This window comes from Tripterygium wilfordii, chromosome 1 (genome assembly GCF_013401445.1).
Source record: "Tripterygium wilfordii isolate XIE 37 chromosome 1, ASM1340144v1, whole genome shotgun sequence".
Taxonomy (NCBI): Eukaryota; Viridiplantae; Streptophyta; class Magnoliopsida; order Celastrales; family Celastraceae; genus Tripterygium; species Tripterygium wilfordii.
In genome coordinates, this window is record NC_052232.1 from 7,353,890 (window position 1) to 7,373,840 (window position 19,951).

The following is a 19,951-nucleotide window of genomic DNA, read 5'->3' on the forward strand; positions in this document are numbered from 1 at the left end:
CTTGGAAGACCATATGCATGATCAATTCATATAAACATATATATATATATAGACACATACAAAATCTAGGTTTTTAGGGGGTCACAGATGCATGTGGGTGGGTTATATGGATTTGGGTGCCAGTGGACACTGGGGCGATTTGTTAGCCTCAAAATACGGGTCAAACAAGAAATGGATAGTGCCATTTCCTTACAATTTAAGCATAATTATTAACTAATTAATTATTTTATTTAATTTAATTCCCTCCCAAGAGACATATTAATCACATATATGCATACACTTGTTGTTCTCTTCCTTTTCCCCTCCCTATCACCACCCACTTTGACATAACATTATCAAATTCACACCCAAACAACCAGTCTTTCTTTAATTAGAATCTTAGACATCAATTTTAACTTGGCTTATAGGTATTTATGTGTATATATATGTCTTCCATAGTTTTTTTTTTTTTTAGATAAATATGTCTTCCATAGTTAAAATTAATGACTATTAACGTTTTGTTAAGAGATATATATATATATATATCGGAATGTAATGCTTTCCACTTATGAAATGTGTAGGTAATATGTCACTTCAATATTACTGTGCACATGCACATAAGTTGGTCTCACAAGGGATCTAATTACTGTCCGAAAGGTAATGAACTTAACCATGGTGAGGTTGTCCCATCTTTTTCCATTAATGTCAACATCCACAGGGTTGTAAAATTGTGTAGACCAAGCTCTTACAAATGGCAATGAATTCTTCAAGTTATAGTCTCTCTCATTATTGACATATAGGGATAGATATGTATGTATGGTTCAAACTTCAAAGTCAGTTTTAAGGCAGCTCCATCACGAGCTAAATAAGTACAAAATAATCGAAGTCCCTATTTGAATAGTTGAGTTTGTTGGGAATGAATATATCCTTCCAGTTAATTTATGAGAATCTAAATATGAAAAGTAACATTAAAACAATTTTTTGAACAACGAGTCGTTAGTTTAGATGGTCCATGAAGATTGTGTGGTCTTTTATGTGTGTTCCGAGGTTTATCAATCAATCGTTCAGTAAACAATTAGTGAATTCCACGTTTAAAAAAATAACAAAAAAACAAAACCACTTTCGTGAGAGTATGCGATCCAAGCATTCGAGATTCATATAGACTTGTCCGTAATTATTCATATGAAAAGAAATCAAGATTAGGCGAAGATAACGATATATATATATATATTTCAAAACAAAATCCCAGATGCAAGAGAGGTTGGGGACTTGGAGTTCAATTGACATTGACAAGAAACTAACAAACCAATCCTTAATTTGTAAAGTCTATTATTGGGTCATGTGGGTCTTAATTATTTTCACATTCAAGCCTAGCTCTTAAATATTGATATAGTTAGTTTAAGGATTGCATTAATTAACATTAATAATGTATATGTATATGGTTAGTGTTAACGAGTGTTCTAAGGACACTTGTTGAGAATTGACTACAATATATTACCGTATGCCATGTGTGATGAATACCCTCTCATCTATTTTTTTCAGATTCCAATACATTTTTTTTCATGCTTATTCAGTGCCCTAAGGACACATAATACATGATTATAAAATGAACTAGAATTAGGCCTCTCCAAATCAGAAAGAAAGGCAATTAAAGACCCACATGCAGCCATTGGAAAAAATCAAAGCTAATATTATTATTAAGCAATCCAAGCGATATACATTATTCAAAGTCAAAACACATTTAAGGACACACGTGAGCAATCAGTGGAAGAGCTGGCAATCTGTCATCAAATCTCTATTTTACTGTAGTTTATGTGCTTCTCCTTCTACCTCTTCAAACCTACAGCTTTTGACCTCGTACATATATGCTAGAGTTTCTTCAATTTAAGATTCTCATTTCATTCTCTATCATATCTCCTTTTTTTGTCTATATATATATATACTTCTTTCTCAATATATATATATATATATATATATATATATAGAAACACTAGTGGTTCAGGTTCCTTGTATATCTTGCCTTTTAAGCACTCTCTTTTGCCCCCTCATATTTCTTTCTCTCTCTCTCTCTCTTAGAGCAACACCATCTCCACTGCAAAGAGGAAGCATGCCTGGATGTCCATAGAAAGGTAATACATCTTTCTCTCCTTACCTAAATTAGAAAATACAACCCAAACCCTAGTTTTTTTTTGTTTTTTTTTTTTTTTCTATTTCTTCTTATTCATTAACAGCTATTTTGACCACATATATTATAGGTTTCCTAGGCCTTGATTCTAACTAATAAATTCCTATATTTACTGTACTTTTTAGTACTATTTTGCTTCTAATTATATGTGATATCCTTCAAATTTGTCTTTATTTTTCACTATGTATATGTGTAGGGAGAGATTTGATGAGATAGTGAAGAAAATCAAGAGGGAAACAGACCATGCCACTTCTCTAATGGGAAGAAGACACATGTTAGGACCACCAGGAACCCTAAACACAATCACTCCTTGTGCAGCTTGTAAGCTCTTGAGAAGAAGATGTGCTCAAGAATGTCCCTTCTCTCCATACTTCTCTCCTCATGAACCCCACAAGTTTGCTTCTGTTCACAAAGTCTTTGGTGCCAGCAATGTCTCCAAGATGCTCATGGTAAAAAAAAAAAAAACCCTAATTCAATAATTAAGTGCATGTTAATTATGCTAAAAAAGAGAGATCACTGCTTGCTTTGGGCTTCCATTAAACTAACTTTACTGGTTATAAATCGTTTAATGTAGGAGGTGCCTGAGAGCCAGAGAGCGGATGCAGCAAACAGTTTAGTCTATGAGGCAAATCTAAGGCTAAGAGATCCAGTTTACGGTTGCATGGGAGCGATATCGGCTTTGCAACAGCAAGTTCAAGGATTACAAGCAGAGCTTAATGCAGTAAGGACTGAGATTCTCAAGTACAAATATAGAGAAGCAACTAGTATCAATATTAATCCTTCTAATCCTCATCTAGCTTTACTTTCTTCTGGGGTTGTCTCTGTTGCTACCCCTCCTCCACCGCCTCCACCCCCGCCGCTACCTCCTCCTCCACCACCTCCTCCTTCTCTTCCTCCCACTTCCTCTTCCAACTCTTCTGCTACTTCCTTGTACACCCAACAACCAACCAGTACTGCCACAGTACACTTTGGCACTATTTCAGATGAAAATGTGTCCTTCTTTGGTTAATTTTGTTAAATAACTATTAAAGAGAAACCAATTATTTTTCTATATTATGAATCAAGTCGAATAATATGAGGAAGGAAAAAAGAAATATTAATAGTAGATTTTGGGTTCTTTTGAATCTGTATTCAGAGTCTTGATTAATTTATGATTGAAGTACTCATACACATAAATATATATGTGCCTAGATATTATTGTTATTGGTTGACAAGTTTTTTTTTCTTCTGTATTCTATAGCAGTGATAATTTCTTTCCACTTATTTTTCATTGATTTTTGTTGGGTGAGGACTAATTTAAATGAATAAATAATTCGACCTCATCTACAGCCTTGGTTATTGAAACAGTTCCACTACATGAAATGAAGTCAAATTACACATAGCAACCTATAAATTCATTGGTGTGTGTGTGTCTATATATATATATATAGTTATTGTGAGCTAACTTATGCTTATATTTTGGGAAATGGTTGATCTGCGAGTCAACATGTGCACGTGCAGCTGGATCTCGATGTTGTATATATACCCACAATTTTAGGGCATGATAGTCTGTGCCATTGTATGAATTAGATCTGAGTGTTAATGTTTGAAGTTTGGGGGTTAGGATTGTGATTATTAATCCCTATGTAACAATTTATTAGAAATTTGTATCCATATTGTCTCTCTAAACTCTTTCATATCCTTCACTCAGCTACACCTTGATTGATCATGTAGCTTCTTGTTCTTAATTTGTATACTAGCTATATGATTAGTGTCTCACTCTCACATCAGTTAAATATTGTAAGGGTGTTAACAAAATTACCCTACATGGATATATATATATATATATATATATATAGTCCCAAAATATGGAAACTATAGCTTTTAGGTCCGTACGTATGGTATGGACATCGATTTATATTAATAGTAGATAAATGCATTCGCATATTCTAAGTAGTAGACACTAAGTGAAGCTACATTTAGTATATACACATATATAAAAATAAATCTGTGGTAGATATATGTATATGTTGGATGGTCAATGACTCAATGGTGTAGAGACAGCTAAGGCAATTAGTTTCTTGTATGTTGGGGTTTCTTGGCGTGTGGATTTCAGCCTCTCTCTCTCTCTCTCTCTCTCTCTCTCTCTCTCTCTAGTTAAGCATACAAAGTACTTATGTGGGGAAGTTCATTCACTTTCGCTGTCTCTTTCTCTCTCTCTCTCTCTCTGAGTGACACTCTTATATATATATATATATATATATATATATATATATATATATAGTCTCTCTCAAATAAGTAGCTTAGATAGACTACTCTCTGAAGATGTGACTCAAGTTGGTCTCATGTCATGGTTGCTTGAGATACTCGCATGCATTTGTGCTTTTGGTCTCTTTCCACACCTCCCGTTGTCTTCACTAGACAGAATATATAAACTACCCACAAAAAGAAAATAATTATTTTTTGTATAAGATTTCAACTTTTGCAAGTAAAATTAAATGCTAAAAGAAGTCAGATCTGCAGAATAATTGTTAATTAATCAAGGCAAAAATATTAGAGTTAAATATAAATGTTTTTGTCATACAAAGTTAGCTTCATTGTCAACATATATATAGTTAAGAAAGAACAACACTAGCAATGTCTACTTTATGCAATTAAAGGACCTTTTAGTTCTCAACTAATTAATTTTGGAAGTGTTCTTCTAATCTAATACTATCCACCTATCATTAATTGTAGAATTCAAAAATTAAATATTTTAAACATTTAAGCCTTTTTTGAATAGATTCTTTTTCATGATAGGCTCATGTTTATCTGTCGTTAATTGGGGATGATCACCTTAAAACCATGGTAATTGTATGACCTAATTAATATTTATGGACATATAAGATAATATAAAACTAAAATAAATAACATATTTATACTTATGTTCAAATATTTCAAAATTCAAAATATTATATCATCTATAATGATAATCTCTTCATTTGGGAACTTTATTTACACATCATAAATGGTTAAGTTTAGACACAAAATTTAATCTTATAAGTTTACACAAATTTATTCTAAGTTTACACCAAATTATTAATTAATATCCCAAAATACCCTTGGTTTGTAATTTCTAACCTTAGAAGTGTTTCTACAATTGTTCTTTCATCCTAGTCTTAATTAACCATATCCACTTCTTTTTAATCATCCGCATCATCCATCTTTTCTCGATGCATGTTCAAAAAATCAAGAATTTCCTTCTCAAAACGCATCACAAACCTTCCCAAGAAATACTTATCTAGGGTTAGAAACTCTATATATAAGGAAGTGGTTCTATCAACCAAACCTTTTGAGAAAAATATTTTGAGGACGAACATCGAGGAATGATCATCTTCTTTAAGCTAAAAATATCTGAAGGACAAACAACTTGTAGCTATTTGGCGTGAAATACATGGAACATTTCATGTCATTTCTGTTTTATAAGTTCTTCAAAAATCTTCAACAAAAAATACTCATTCTTGAGGCACAATTAGTTGTGTGATTCGTTTTTTATTCAATCTAGCAGCACTAGGACGTTATATATGCGAATTTGCTGGGCTTGATTCATATTTTTTGTGTTAAATTGGGTAATTGACGTAATTAATGAACCATGTCCATTTTTTTTTCAAAAAATGATACAATCATGTGGTATCTCAAATAACTCAAAACCCACAAACATTCGATTGAGAACATATATCATCAAAACATCTCATCATAATACGTATCACCAAAACATCTAAAATGCATCCAAAAAATACTCAATGCTTTGATACCATATAATAATTTGAAGAATGGGTAGAGAAGAAATGTTGGCCCAACAAACACTTGAGGTATTGTCCCACACTCAGCCTTCCCCAAAAGGCCTCAGTGTTATGAGGTTGGACACCTCTTATTAAGTGAATGAAGCTCTCAATATGAAGTCTTTGCTAGTTTTTCTTATTGTTAAGACCCCAATGATCATTCCGTCCGTGATCTAATCTTCTTCTTTTTTGTTTTGATCAATTTTCACTAATTTCAACTTTCAATTTAAGAACATAATGAAGGAACATATGCTTTTCTATTTTCCTTGCAAGAAAAGAGAGAGGCTGGCATTCAAAGAAGTCGACACACATCCGTGCGTATTCATAAGACGTTATATAAAGACAAAACTTTCAGCATTCACATAAATCCGTTGTCGTCCAGCGGTTAGGATATCTGGCTTTCACCCAGGAGACCCGGGTTCGATTCCCGGCAACGGAATTTTTTCATTTTTTTAACTTTTTATTTTTTTTAAATTTTTTTTGGCACAATTAATTAATAGCAAATAAAGGCATCAATATAATTTATTACAGTTGAGATTTAATTTGCAATCATGAAGCTTCATTGCTTTTCATGACTGCTTATAATATCTCTGAGGAGAAAGTTAATCCTTCAACACTCGATTTTCTCCACCTATCTGATCATATATAGTCTTGGATGGAAAGATATATAGTCTTCTAAGAAATTTAGTGATTAGTGTCATGATTCGTTATTGTCTCACATCGATTGGTAAAGCCAAGATGTGGTTTTATACGAGTAAGAGGCTTTTTCCTAAACTAACGTAAGTTGGGTTAAGCTCACTTGTTGGGCATAGGAGAAACAAAGCTGTATAGGTCCAATGTATTTACGAAAATCGAAAAATCCAAAGTGAATAATATCATATATGTGAGTGGGGTGAATTTCTTAACTATTAGACAGCCAAATTATTATACTAATTAAAACAAATTAACAGAAGTACATAAACATAAGATAGGAAAGGAAAGGGGAAAAAAAAAAAACTACTTAACTGACTAGACTGATCTGTGACTACAATGGATAGAAAACAATGCGCTCTTGACATTCCCAAACCGACAATAACTATTCATAACAACATCCTATGTTTGTTCACGACTTTCTTTGATAACTAAGGAACCACCAAGCCCAATATATCTTTCGGACAGCTGAGTGAGCATAAACCTCTGATTGGTACGCCTACGCGCACATAAATTTTCCTCCAACGAACATGATAAGTCTTGGGCTGAGGCCCAGTGTACTAAGACCCGCTAACAAACCGAAGCCCATATGCAGGATAGAGTCCACATGTAGGTGCCCACCAAAAAATTGTTAACAACTGGATTCGAACCCTAACCCTAGACGCACACTCAACTAGAGCGCCTAACCAAGCTGAAGACCAATTGAGCCACCTCTCAGTGCTTACGTTTGTTGATGACACCAAAACACAATGTCGAATTTAGTGAAAACCTAGATGCAGCACCTACTTGTTCATGATCCAAATCCTCCTCCTCCTCCTCATAGTCATAGTCATGAACATGATCACCTGATCTTGAGGAGGAAATTCGATATTGACAGCGACGACGATGCTGATGATGATGATTCTTGGACTTGATAGAACTTGAAGAAGATCTTGAAGATGTTGGAGATGAGTTAGATGAGGGTGCATAAGACAATGAAGATGAAGGAGATACATGAGATGATAAGGAGGACTTGATATTTTTCCAAGACAAGAAAATGTTGATCAAACAGGTTATCTTTGACTTTTTCTTCATCATTTGCATTGTAGATTGGGAGTTGTAAGAAGGAGGAGGTGTTAGAGGAGGAAGTAGAGAAGAATTACCAGAGAAGAGAACATGTTTTGGTGTTCCAGGTTGAGACTCCCACAAGAATGGAACAGAACCTGAAGCTCCAACATAGTAATGATGAGAAGAAGTGTTTAATGATGATGATGAGGCTAATTCTTTGGACATTAGCCTGTTGAAGAACTTGTCTTCTTCTTTGATTTGCTCCATCTTCTTGGACATAACAATTTATTTGTAAGAGAAGAAGAAGCACTACTTACTTATGATGATATATATATATATATATATATATATATATATATATATATATATATATTCAGAGATAAATTCAAGATCCACAAATGCGGAGTCACTACAAGAAACTGTTAATTTTGTCACGAAAATTAGTGACGGATTTCATTCCGTCACTGATATTTTTTGTTAGTGACGGAATTAGTGACGGTGTTATTAATGATAAATTTGGGACGGATTTAGTGACGGAAATTTTCGTCACTAAAATATTTCATCACTAATTCCGTGACAAATTTTAGCCCGAAATCCCGCCAAATTTAGTGACGGATTAGTGACGTAATTTAGAGACGGATTCATGACGGTAGCATAATTCCGTCACTAATATTAGTGACAACAACATTTCCGTCACGAATTCCGTAACTAAATTTTCTGACAAAAAGGTTCTGCATCAAATGTCTAATCATCAACTTTTTGCTAGTGACGGAAATGTACGTCCGTCACTAATTCCGTCACTAGTTGCTAATTTGTTGCGACGGGAAGAAAGGTCCATCACTAATTCCGTCACTAACGTTTCTGACAAAATGCCTTTTACTGACCGAGTCTAATCATCAGCTTTTTGTTAGCGAAGGAAATTCATTTCCGTCACAAATTCCGTCACTAATTCCATTTCCGTCACAGATTCCGTCACTAAAGAAATAAATTAAAAACAAAAACTTTCTACTTTGTAACTTTTCTTTTGACCCAATTCACTTTTTTTACTTCTCCACGGTTTATTCTCTCATTTCTCTACTCTATATTTCTTGCTACCTCTTTCATCTTCTACTCTATCTTTCTTGCTACTTCTCTCAACTTCTTCCATCACATTTGGTTTTCTTTCTATTCAGCATGGAGATGCCTGAGTCTCGTAAGTGGATGTACAATAGAATTGGCCCCAATCGAGTTGGAATTACTGAAGAGTTCTTGAAGGGGGTTGAAGATTTCATTGAATTTGCTTGTCAAAGTAGTTCAGATTTTCAAAATACAGAAAAAATAAGGTGTCCATGTGTTAGGTGCAAATGCACAAGATATCGTGGGTTGGATGATATAAGGATGCACTTATACCAAAAAGGTTTTCAGCCTAGATATCACTGCTGGACCAGTCATGGTGAAGAAATGCCGAATATTCCCCATATGGCGACTGTTGATGTGCAAGCAGATGCTGCAAATTATTACTGGCAAAGCAGTGATAACACTAATTTCAATCCGTACGAGCAGATGGTAATGGACACTGCTGGACCGTCAATTAGGGAGGAGCTCTTACAAGAAAAAAATTACAACCAACCGTTCGTGTCAGAACCACCTAATCCTGATGCGCAAAGTTTCTTTGATATGTTGTCGGCTGCCCAAGCTCCACTATGGGATGGATGTGAGTCACACTCAGAGTTGTCAGCCACAATGAGGTTGTTAAGCATTAAAGCTGACTACAATATGCCGCAGGGTTGTTTCGATGACGTCATTCACCTTATGAAAGAGACGATGCCTGCAAATAATAGTATGCCCGAAAATTTCTATCAAGCCAAGAAGTCTGTGTCTAAACTTGGACTTGGGTATCAACGAATCGATTGTTGTACAGGCGGTTGTATGATATACTATAAGAACGACGCGAATTTGACGCAATGCAAATTTTGCGGGGCAGACCGTTATAAACCTCGGAGAACTGGACGTGAAAATTTGAAGGATATTCCGGTTAAACGTATGTGGTATCTGCCACTAATTCCCAGGCTTCAAAGGTTATTTAGTTCAACAGTTACAGCAAAGGAGATGAGGTGGCATTATGAGCATCAAAGCGAGTCCGACCTCTTGTGTCATCCATCTGATGGAGAAGCATGGAAATATTTTGACAGAACATTTGAAGATTTCGCTTCAGACCCACGTAATATAAGATTAGGCTTGTGTGCAGATGGTTTCACTCCTTTCGGACAATCTGGTAAGAACTACTCATGTTGGCCTGTCATTTTGACTCCTTATAATTTACCTCCTGGGATGTGCATGAAAAGAGAGTTTATGTTTTTGACAATAATCATTCCGGGTCCTCATAATCCAAAGAGCAGAATCAATGTTTATCTTCAACCACTGATAGACGAGCTCAATCAATTATGGTGCGAAGGTGTCACAACATACGATGTGTTCATGAAAGAAAATTTTGTTATGAGAGCTGCGTTGATGTGGACTATCAATGATTTTCCTGCCTATGGTATGCTGTCTGGATGGATGACACAGGGGAAGTTAGCATGTCCTTACTGCATGGAGTGTTCAAAGGCATTTACCTTGAAAAATGGTAGGAAAAATTCATGGTTTGATTGTCATAGACAGTTTTTGCCAACAACACATGCGTTTCGACGGAATAAGGACGCATTTTTCAAGAATCGATTGGAGAAATCACAACCTCCTCCACGTTTGTCTGGAGAAGAAGTGTTGGCACGAGTTTGGAACTTTCCAAAGATTACTGAGACAGGTCCATTATCATTCCCCGGATATGGCCAAGAACATAATTGGACAAAACGGAGCATCTTTTGGGATCTGCCTTACTGGCGCAACAATATCATACGACATAACCTGGATGTCATGCATATTGAGAAGAACGTGTTTGATAATATTTTCAATACGTGTATGGATGTTAAGGGGAAAACAAAGGATAATGTGAAGTCTCGGTTGGATCTTTCACATTATTGTAAGCGCAGAGCTTTAGAGTTGGTGGAGTATGACAACGGCAAATCCTTCAAACCGAAAGCACAATTTTGCCTCACCATGGAGCAAAAGAGAGCTGTTTGTTCTTGGGTTTTCAATTTGAAGTTGCCAGATGGTTATGCGTCAAACTTAGGCAGGTGCGTAGATATGAGGGAAGGAAAATTGTTTGGAATGAAAAGTCATGACTGTCATGTTTTCATGCAGCGGCTACTTCCGATTGCATTTCGGGCATTACCTGAGCCTATTTGGGCTACAATTACTGAGCTCAGTCACTTTTTTAAAGATATATGTTCGACTACTTTGAGGGAGAATCAATTGAGCATCATGGAGGACAACATTCCTGTGATCCTTTGCAAATTGGAGCGTGTATTTCCTCCATCATTCTTTGACTCGATGGAACATCTCCTGACACATCTACCATTCGAAATAAGGATGGGTGGGCCAGTACAATACAGATGGATGTATCCCTTTGAAAGGTATACTTTATTACTATAATACTGTTATAATATAAATTATGCTAGTTAATAACACGTTCAATTAAATTATGCAATAGGTTCCTTCATTTCCTGAAGAAGAAGGTTAAAAATAAAGCTCGTGTGGAAGGATCTATTTGTGAAGCATATATAGTCGAAGAGACATCGTTATTTGCTTCATATTATTTTGAACCACATGTGAGCTCTCGACGAACCAGAGTTCCTCGAAATGATGATTGGGGTACATTCAACATGGAAATCCCAAGAATTTCAATATTCAATCAACCTGGTCGTCTTGTTGGTGTTGCCGGTAAGCGCTACCTCACTGATAGAGAATACGATGCTGCCACATTGTACGTGTTTTTGAATTGCGACATTGTCCAACCGTTTATAAAGTAAGCATTTACAAATTTTGACACAATTTGTTAAATAATAATACTTTAATTATGTTAGAGCATTAACACCTACACTGAATGATGATGCTGTTGATTATCAAATTGAGATAGGTTTTGCATCATGGTTCAGACAATACGTAAGTATCGACTTTTTATACTAACATCACACATTTTTATATAAATATCCAATATATGTGCTGATAAAAACTTATCATTTTTCATGTTGAAGGTTCATGATCCACTCAATAGGATAACCGATGAAACAGTACGAAATGTAGCATACGGACCGTTGAGAAGGGTTGAGTTGTGGCACACGTATTATGTCAATGGATATAAATTCGACACCGATGCATGGAGCGAAGGCAAGTCAACAATCAATAGTGGTGTATGCATACGGGGGACCGATTACGGACAATCAGAAAGTGACTACTACGGAATACTAAAAGAAATTGTACAATTCGAATTCCCAGGACTACCGATAAAGAAGATTGTTCTTTTCAATTGTGAGTGGTTTAACCCAACTCCTAATCGAGGTACAAGAATCAATAACAAGTATGGGCTTGTTGAGGTTAAACGTAGGGGAAGGTACAAAAAGTATGATCCATTTATAATAGCACAACAAGCAGAGCAAGTCTATTTTGCTCCTTATCCAGAAGGGATACGTGATCGATGTGAGTGGTTGGCTGTGATTAAGACAAAAGCAAGGAACACAATTACCGCGCAATCAACAAAGGTAGATGATGCATTCCAAGAGAATGAAGTTTTAGTTGAGCCAGTTAGAGTAGATACTGATCAGCAACTCGATTCTCTAGTTGACAATGATGCTGAACTCGAGGAAGTAGTTGTAGAAAACTCCACAAGACAATTAATGGCCGAGGAAGATATTGAGGATGAGGATGAAGAAGAATTTGAATCGTATGATTCGGAGACAGAGGAAGATCTCGAAGACTACGATTAATGTAATGAAGATGATTATTAATGTAACGAAGATGCTTATTAATATTTATGTACAAATCTTATTAATTATTATATTTGCTTATTTTGTCTAATTAATAGTAGAATAATATTAATAGTGAAAATAAGTAGAAACTAATTATAGAAATTAATTATTTTACTAATTAATAGGAAAACAGTAAATAGAAAAAAGAAAAAAAATTAGAAAGTAAATATTTAGGTAATTAATCGAAAAATAAAATAAAAATAGTAAGGAAACTTAAAAATTGCGCCAGACTGAAAAAAAACGCGCTTAATATTTGAACTACACAATACCCTAATTTATTTTTTTACTTTACTCTTTGTGTGCCGTGCAGTACCCAATACTCCTCCACGCTGCTACTCCAAGCGACTGCCTCCATCGGTAAAATTTCTCTCCCGTCTTCTTCCGGTTAAATCGGGACAGAGAAACTTCTTTTTCTTCTCTGTTTAGTCTTTCCCTACTAACTCTTAAACCTTATCATTTAGTCTTTTTAGGGTTTCAAGATTCTGGGGACATCGCTGTTTTTGTTCGCTTGATTGTTGTGTTTGCTTTGCAAATCAAAGGAATCAGGTTAACTTCGTTGTGAACTCGTTGAGTGTATATATATTCATCATGGTTACTTCGTTGGGTGCTCTCTCTATCTACTTTTTTTCTTTTTCTTTTTCTTCTTCTTATGGTGTTTGTGAACTCAACTAAGGTTATATTGAATTCGTGATCACAAGTTCTGGTTTTGATACAAGCAAGTCAGATTATGGGTTCTTGTTGGTTGCATCCAAATTTCTTTACTAGTCAAAATATTTAGGTATTGGGTATCTAGTTTGGGAAATTGACCTTCGCTTTACTCGAAGATTTGGATGCACAATATTATATTGGTCCTTTTGTGCTCTAATGTTTCAGCCGACTGTCTACATTGTGCTGCTTCCCATGTTGTTTTCCCTAATTTTAGTCTTGTATCCCTATGTATTAAGTTTATTTGCAATTTTGTTAAAAAAAATCTATGCGAATTGCAATCCTAATAGTATCATTAGTAGAGCTGCAAAACACATTGGCTTCATTATTGGTTTAAAGTGGGGTTTCCTGATCTGATATCAGTTCTTGATTGAATTCCAATTTTTTTACATTTAGATGTGTATGTACTGGATAGGCTTGAGTTTTTACAATTATATAAATGTGGGCAAGAATGTGGCTTTCTTTTTTGGAATATGCTACCATTTGATATTTTATACCAGTTGTTTATTTCGTATGTCTTAATTGTTTCTTGAAACGTTGGTGGTATTCTAATTCTTTGAACAACTTAATTGGCTCTTATGATAAGTGATTTGGTCTTTTTTGATTGGTTGTACACATGTGTCATGTTTGAATTAGAAATTTTTCTTCTTATGCTTGCTTTAGAGCTATTTCCTTGCAAGATTCATTCCTTTATACTGCTAGCCTGCGTTAAGGTTGAAGCCTACTTTAATGGTTGTTGATTGCTGAAATTTTGCCTATGCTGGGCTGTTTTGGTGCTGGTTTGGGGGCTGGTTTGGGGTCTGATATGTGCAGTTTTTGGAGACAGTTTTAGTGCAATTTTGTGGATTGTGTTTGGGACAATATTTATTGAATTTTTGGGTGACTGGAGCAGAGTTTCTGGGCTGTTTTAGTGTTGATTTTTATTGGAAAATATTCTTGTTAGAGTGTTAATTCTGTTAGATATCATTTGGCTATCATTACTGCTATCTGTCTTTATTGTCTAAATGGTAGATGTCTGGTGATCAATCGAGCGGAGATAATGTTACTACATCAGGTCGAGGAAGACATCGACGTCGACTTGTTCGAATTGGTGGCAACAGAGTTACAGAGAGTCAAGAATCCCCTCACAACACAACCTCATCCCCCTCGTCTGTCAATTCGGTGCTGCCACCCATCATGTCACCTCCACAACATTATCGCGAGATGTGGGTACCAGGTTCATCATCGCCCCTCTTCCCGATGGTCCCGAACACTACTCACTTGCCCAATACCCCACCTGCCCCTACATCGAACATCCCTATGATGGACACGCAAGCTGCCGGACCATCATCGTCCCAGCAAATTCCGTCGACCAATGCGGAGGCCAACAAAACTTGGATACGACCATATTCAAACTCAGCGTAACTGCATTTTTCATCATTATTATTTTATATACATTAATTAAATAAACATATATGTCAATAATATGTTCTTATTTATATTTTCCTAGATTCGAGCCTTATGACGTTCACAGGAAGATGACTTCAATCATTAAGTCCAAGTTCGAGCATGTCGCTTATACATGGAAAAGTGTTCCTAAGTCAGCCAAGGACTTTTATTTTCAGCAGTTCGAGGTAGGGCACTAAATCTCATTCAATCATATGGATAAATTATGCTCATACTAATATATTGGAATTGTTATTCTTCTTTAAGTCGAATTCTTGGATTATATTTTTTTTTATCTGATCAAATGCTGCAATGCTATGGATGTAGCTTAGAATAGAGTTTATTATGGCTGCATTGTAGTTTTAGTATTTGACTACTTAGAATGGAGCTCTATTATTGAATTTTTCACTTGTTGAGTGTTTTGTTGGTTTGGAAAAAGGGTTCGATGATAATGGTTGGGTGTTTTCTTTGCATGTTTAGCAATGTTACGTGCTCTTTGTGTGATGTAGAACTTAGGAGTTACAATGCATTGAACTCAACACTAAAATGGTGAGGCAGAGGTTTACTTTCTCTTACTCATGGAACAAAACTTGCTAGTTCATATTCTTTACCATATTCCTAAATTTAAAATGCCTTAATTGTGCTACCTATTAAAAATATATATTTATATTTTACAGAATCAATTTAGGTGGGACCCCACCGATGATGATGCAGTAAAAAAATTATGGAATAAGAAGAATGGAGAGATATTGCGGAAAATTATGCAAAGGGTTCGAAAAAAGGAAGATGATGGCGAATGGATTCAAGAGGAAGCCAAAGCTGCGCTTGAAAAGCTTTGGATGGAACCGGATTATGTGAGGAAAAGGGAGAAGGCAAAGATAAACCGAGCATCCGAGACTGGCGGCTGCACTAATACTGGTGGCTCTATTCCACACTCGGAACATAAGAAGAGATTGGTAAATTTTTATATTTTTAAATCAAGTTTACCTCTTGAATTGTTTATTTGCTTGAAACTTGTCTTGTATACAACTAATGTAGGAAAAAGAATTGGGTCGGCCTCCAACTAAGGCTGAGCTTTTTCGTCATTGCCATATCAAAAAGGCTACCCAAGAATTCGTTGAACGCCGAGCAGCCACTACATATGTAAGTAATTTAAATTTTATTAAAACTAAAAATTTCTATGATATTTAAATTGTCATTTATGATAGTTGATATATAACTTTTATAATATTTATACAGGATGATTACAACAAGCTAAAGGAAGCCCGTTCCAGTCAAGCATCGACCTCCGGTGAGTCACCTCTTGAGCCGCAGGATGATGATTCCATATTCATGGAGGCGACTAAGTATGTCAATAAGAAAGGTCGTATCTACGGTCTTGGATCAGAGGCGTCACATGTGCGCTTTTCATCCTCCTATAGCAGACCAACTAGATCGCGTCCTGATTATTTGCAGCAGGAGATTGAGGAGCGTGTGGCTCGAATGAGCTCCGAGTTACATGATCAGTTTTCATCACAAAGCACTACGATTAGTACATTACAGGAGGAGCTGCAGTTCTATAAGCAATCCTCGGAGACACAAAGCGAAAAGATGAAGCGACAAAACCGGAGGTTAGAGAAACAGAATCGGATGATTCAGAAACAAAATCAAATGATGCAGGGACTCTTTGCTCGGCTTGGGATGCAACCACCTAGTGATGACATTGACGATAATAGCGAGGATGGTGGACACACTTCCGATGAGGAGTAGATTATGGGGTTGTATTCTTTTGTGAAAACTTTGTTAAACATCTTGCTAAAACTTTTATATAATCACTTTTTATTGTATTTTAAATACAATTATATTAATTAAAAAGTAATATCGCATTAAAATAAATAATATAGAAATAAAAATTGATAATTAAATAAAATTTTATGAAAAAATAATTAGTGACGGAAATTTAATAATTTTCCGTCACAAATTAAAATTGTAATTTTTTTAAAAAAAAATATATTTTTTAGTGACGGAATAGTCCATCACAATTTCAAAAAATTTTATTAAAATATTATTTTATTAGTGACGGATTTTTTGAAAATGTATTTTTATTATTTAATTAACGCATGACCCATCGTCACAAAGTCCGTCACTAAAATTTTCCGTCACAAAATATCCGTCACGAAGTCCGTCACTAATACCGTCACAAAATATCCGTCACAAAATGTCATCACTAATATTTTGCGACGAGGGTTTTTGTCACGGAATTTTTTCCGTCACGAATCCCGTCACAAAACATTTTTGTGACGGAATTTTCTTATTTTGTGACGGATAATTCCGTCACAAAATCACCTGTTTGTTGTAGTGAGTGATCACTCTCTTTGTGGCTTGGTGGAGAGACGGACGTACGTTTAAGGCTATACACACACACACACACACATTAAACATGAATTAGTTGGGTTTTCAAGATGGGTTACAATCAAAATTTATGGCAGCAGATAGACTTCTTGCAATCATGAATGTGAAACTTATTGATGAATTGAGTCAATTTTGGTGGAGGCATTTAAGGCAATTGCTTTCCAATTAAATAATTCTACATATATATATATATATAGATTGGTGCTGATCTGTGGGTTTGTCTTAATATGGGTTAATTACACATCTAGGTCCCATTTGATCCGGACAAATTATTTTTTTGCCGTCTGGGGTATTTATGAGTAGCTAGGGCCAGTGAATGAGGAGGAAGGAAAATTGGGTGAGCCTCCCTTATTAGGTTCAGGGTGTAATGAATGAGAGCTCATGAAAAGCTGTTATCAATGGAGGGGGAGGGGGAAGGTAAGGTGGGGGCTTTGGGGTTGTGAGACAATTTATGATTTTCACAGCACCTTTGCATCTCAAATTAGGACCACCTTTTCTTTGGGGCTAACAATATTTCAGACTCTCATTGATTATACGAACATTCTGGTGACTGTGAGTCCCACAATATTAATACTAATATGAAGAATTGAATTTAAGGGGAGGTTTATTTGGGCTTGAAGTCCACAATTTATTGTAATTAAAGACTGAAATTAATTACTAATCATTAATCATAATAATAAAGCCAGCCTTGTGACAGAAAAAAGAAAAACCTACTGCACCAATAACTTTACCCCTTCTGTGTGTGTACACACCATCCTTACCATCTCAACTAGTGGCTCAGGACTCAAGTGTATCTAATTATATTACTTAATGGCACAAAAAAAATTTGATATGGATGTGCTTAGAATAAGGTGACGTGATGGAATTGCAAACGAGTGAATAAATTAATCGAAAATGATAAAAGTCACAACATTTACTATCTCAGATATCACAGTTGTTTAGTTGGATGCACATGATTCAAGTGTTTTTGTGGGCTTCACATGTCGCACATGATACACATAAAATCATGTGCGCACAACTCAACAATTGGGATAATTTGGATACGAGCTGAATACCTATCATAAGCAATGTTTTAAAAACCGAATTTCGAATCGTGTCGATAGGCCACTCATAAATGGTTTAACCTGTCAGCCGATTTGATATAATTAATTTAAATTTTGATAATTCATAATAAATTATAAAATACTTGTAAATTATTAGAAAAATTAGAAAAATACTATAAATTAAATTCATTTAAATAAAATAATAAACACAATAATAACACTCTCAATCTCAAATTAAATGCAATATTACCAAATTCAATATCAAATTAACAAACATTTTTATAAGAAAGTCCAACAAAATCATATAAATTATAAAAGTCCAAGTCCAACATAACCATTTATATCTCAATTAGGTTCAATTTTTACTCTTAGTTTTTTTTTTTTACTTATTTATTTTCATATTTTGTTATTTTTACAAATATTCTCAACAATTTTTTTATTATTTTGAAATATTTCATGATGATCTCTTTTGAAATAGTATAAAAAATATATTTCTCAAAGGCACACAGCTAAACTATCATTTAATCATTGGTCGCTCATTCTATTCCGAAGCCAATTCTTGAAAATCTTCATGACAGCAAATGGTCTACTATAAATTTGCAACTAAAAACAAGTAATGTCAAATTCAGAAGTCCATAAATCATTGTGCATACACTTATGTCTTCTAGTATCAATCATTTTTTTCAATAAGATCACTAATTCTTTTTAGTTCCGATAAATCATCGTTAGAGTGCACATCATTAATAACAAAAATATCAAGTTGATCCGAAAGTGTCAAAAATTCCATAATTGAGAGGTGTTAAATCTTAACTTATAAAGAGTTTTGTTTTCCCTCAAATCTTCGATGCAGGACTTTTATCTTAGCACTCCCCCGCTCGTGTTGTGTGTCAATAGACTTGTTACAACTGAACCAAATAAACGTTAATGTTTGTGGTAGGTTTCATCATTATTTGTCGATCGAAGAATTCCATTGTCACAACAGTACTAATTGAGATGGTCGAGAAGGTCCATGCACAGAGACTTGCATAACGCATTAGGGAAGCTAAACTTGAGACAAATCTTTGAATAATCAACTCATATATATATATATATATATAATATTGTGATCTTTGAATTTTGTGTTAATTAGCTTTTATAATTAGAGTAAGGACACACAATTATTAACCACATAACAGGCCCTTAATTACTAAATGTAGTGGATAAAAATGATCCAAGTACAATTACTCAGGTATTACCAAGCCTAGTCAACTATGCTAACTAACGGGCCCCAAGTCTAGAAATTATGTGCAGGCATGCGGCCCAACATGATTTAATTAGGCATCCGCCAAAGGTTCGACCTACGGACCAAGCTCATGGCCCGTTTAGGTATGATAATTAAGACTCCTACTTTTACTGTTTGCATCACATACATGTCAGCTCATTCTGTTCGAAATCGCCAAATTCAGCCGACTTGCCACCCCACTTTTTCCCCTTGTTTCGCATTCATCATGCATTCTGGCCTCGATCCTAGTATCGACTTCAAGATTGACCAATCATAACTCACTCTTCAAATACAAGGTTGCTAGGTCACCTATCCCAAACAACCTTGAGATTTGTATTCGTCCTATCTCAGAGGACGAGCCATAATAAAAGACTTATTAATTTATTCACCAATCATCTTAGTCACCTTTTTTGACACATGCTACTTACAAATAATAATTTATTTTCATATCATCCTTCGACCTTGAGATCTGTCCCCACATGTCGTGATGTCATCTCCATTTACTTTCACATGAATTACAAAATACTCCTTCTTCCCAAACA

The 19,951-nt window shown here is 35.1% G+C and overlaps 4 protein-coding genes and 1 non-coding gene across 6 annotated transcripts; 4 read left to right on the top strand and 1 right to left on the bottom strand.

The window, feature by feature from the left end:
- The first annotated feature begins 2,021 nt into the window (after positions 1-2,021).
- Positions 2,022-3,367, top strand: LOC120013289 (LOB domain-containing protein 15-like). The gene is made up of 3 exons (XM_038865080.1): positions 2,022-2,108; positions 2,361-2,613; positions 2,739-3,367. Exons 1-3 carry the CDS (start codon positions 2,095-2,097, stop codon positions 3,171-3,173), a joined length of 702 nt encoding a protein of 233 aa, XP_038721008.1. The 5' UTR covers positions 2,022-2,094; the 3' UTR covers positions 3,174-3,367.
- Positions 3,368-6,331: 2,964 nt separating this feature from the next.
- Positions 6,332-6,403, top strand: TRNAE-UUC. The gene has a single exon. It is a non-coding gene; the product is annotated as a tRNA-Glu (tRNA).
- A 924-nt stretch (positions 6,404-7,327) lies between these two features.
- Positions 7,328-8,035, bottom strand: LOC120011229 (vitellogenin-2-like). Of its 2 annotated transcripts, XM_038863323.1 has the most exons (2): positions 7,797-8,035; positions 7,389-7,585 (listed from the first exon to the last, which is right to left on the bottom strand). In XM_038863323.1, exons 1-2 carry the CDS (start codon positions 7,978-7,980, stop codon positions 7,437-7,439), a joined length of 333 nt encoding a protein of 110 aa, XP_038719251.1. In that variant the 5' UTR covers positions 7,981-8,035; the 3' UTR covers positions 7,389-7,436. The 2 variants fall into 2 exon arrangements, with proteins under 2 accessions (XP_038718573.1, XP_038719251.1); XM_038862645.1 differs by having other exon boundaries at positions 7,328-8,035.
- An 839-nt stretch (positions 8,036-8,874) lies between these two features.
- Positions 8,875-12,542, top strand: LOC119996297. The gene is made up of 4 exons (XM_038842884.1): positions 8,875-11,192; positions 11,270-11,542; positions 11,643-11,721; positions 11,814-12,542. Exons 1-4 carry the CDS (start codon positions 8,875-8,877, stop codon positions 12,540-12,542), a joined length of 3,399 nt encoding a protein of 1,132 aa, XP_038698812.1.
- Positions 12,543-14,300: 1,758 nt separating this feature from the next.
- LOC119996304 lies at positions 14,301-16,463 on the top strand. Its single transcript, XM_038842892.1, has 5 exons — positions 14,301-14,689; positions 14,779-14,902; positions 15,392-15,670; positions 15,753-15,857; positions 15,954-16,463. The coding sequence occupies exons 1-5, from the start codon at positions 14,301-14,303 to the stop codon at positions 16,461-16,463; spliced, it is 1,407 nt and encodes a 468-aa protein (XP_038698820.1).
- Positions 16,464-19,951: the final 3,488 nt, after the last annotated feature.

Coding starts and splice junctions, on each gene's coding strand:
- LOC120013289 (XM_038865080.1), top strand. Junction 2,614..2,738: donor ATGTCTCCAAGATGCTCATG/GTAAAAAAAAAA, acceptor CGTTTAATGTAG/GAGGTGCCTGAGAGCCAGAG.
- LOC120011229 (XM_038862645.1), bottom strand. CDS start 7,980: ATGTCCAAGAAGATGGAGCAAATCAAAGAAGAAGACAAGTTCTTCAAC.
- LOC119996297 (XM_038842884.1), top strand. CDS start 8,875: ATGGAGATGCCTGAGTCTCGTAAGTGGATGTACAATAGAATTGGCCCC. Junction 11,193..11,269: donor TGGATGTATCCCTTTGAAAG/GTATACTTTATT, acceptor ATTATGCAATAG/GTTCCTTCATTTCCTGAAGA. Junction 11,722..11,813: donor CATCATGGTTCAGACAATAC/GTAAGTATCGAC, acceptor TTCATGTTGAAG/GTTCATGATCCACTCAATAG.
- LOC119996304 (XM_038842892.1), top strand. CDS start 14,301: ATGTCTGGTGATCAATCGAGCGGAGATAATGTTACTACATCAGGTCGA. Junction 15,671..15,752: donor CGGAACATAAGAAGAGATTG/GTAAATTTTTAT, acceptor CAACTAATGTAG/GAAAAAGAATTGGGTCGGCC. Junction 15,858..15,953: donor GCCGAGCAGCCACTACATAT/GTAAGTAATTTA, acceptor ATATTTATACAG/GATGATTACAACAAGCTAAA.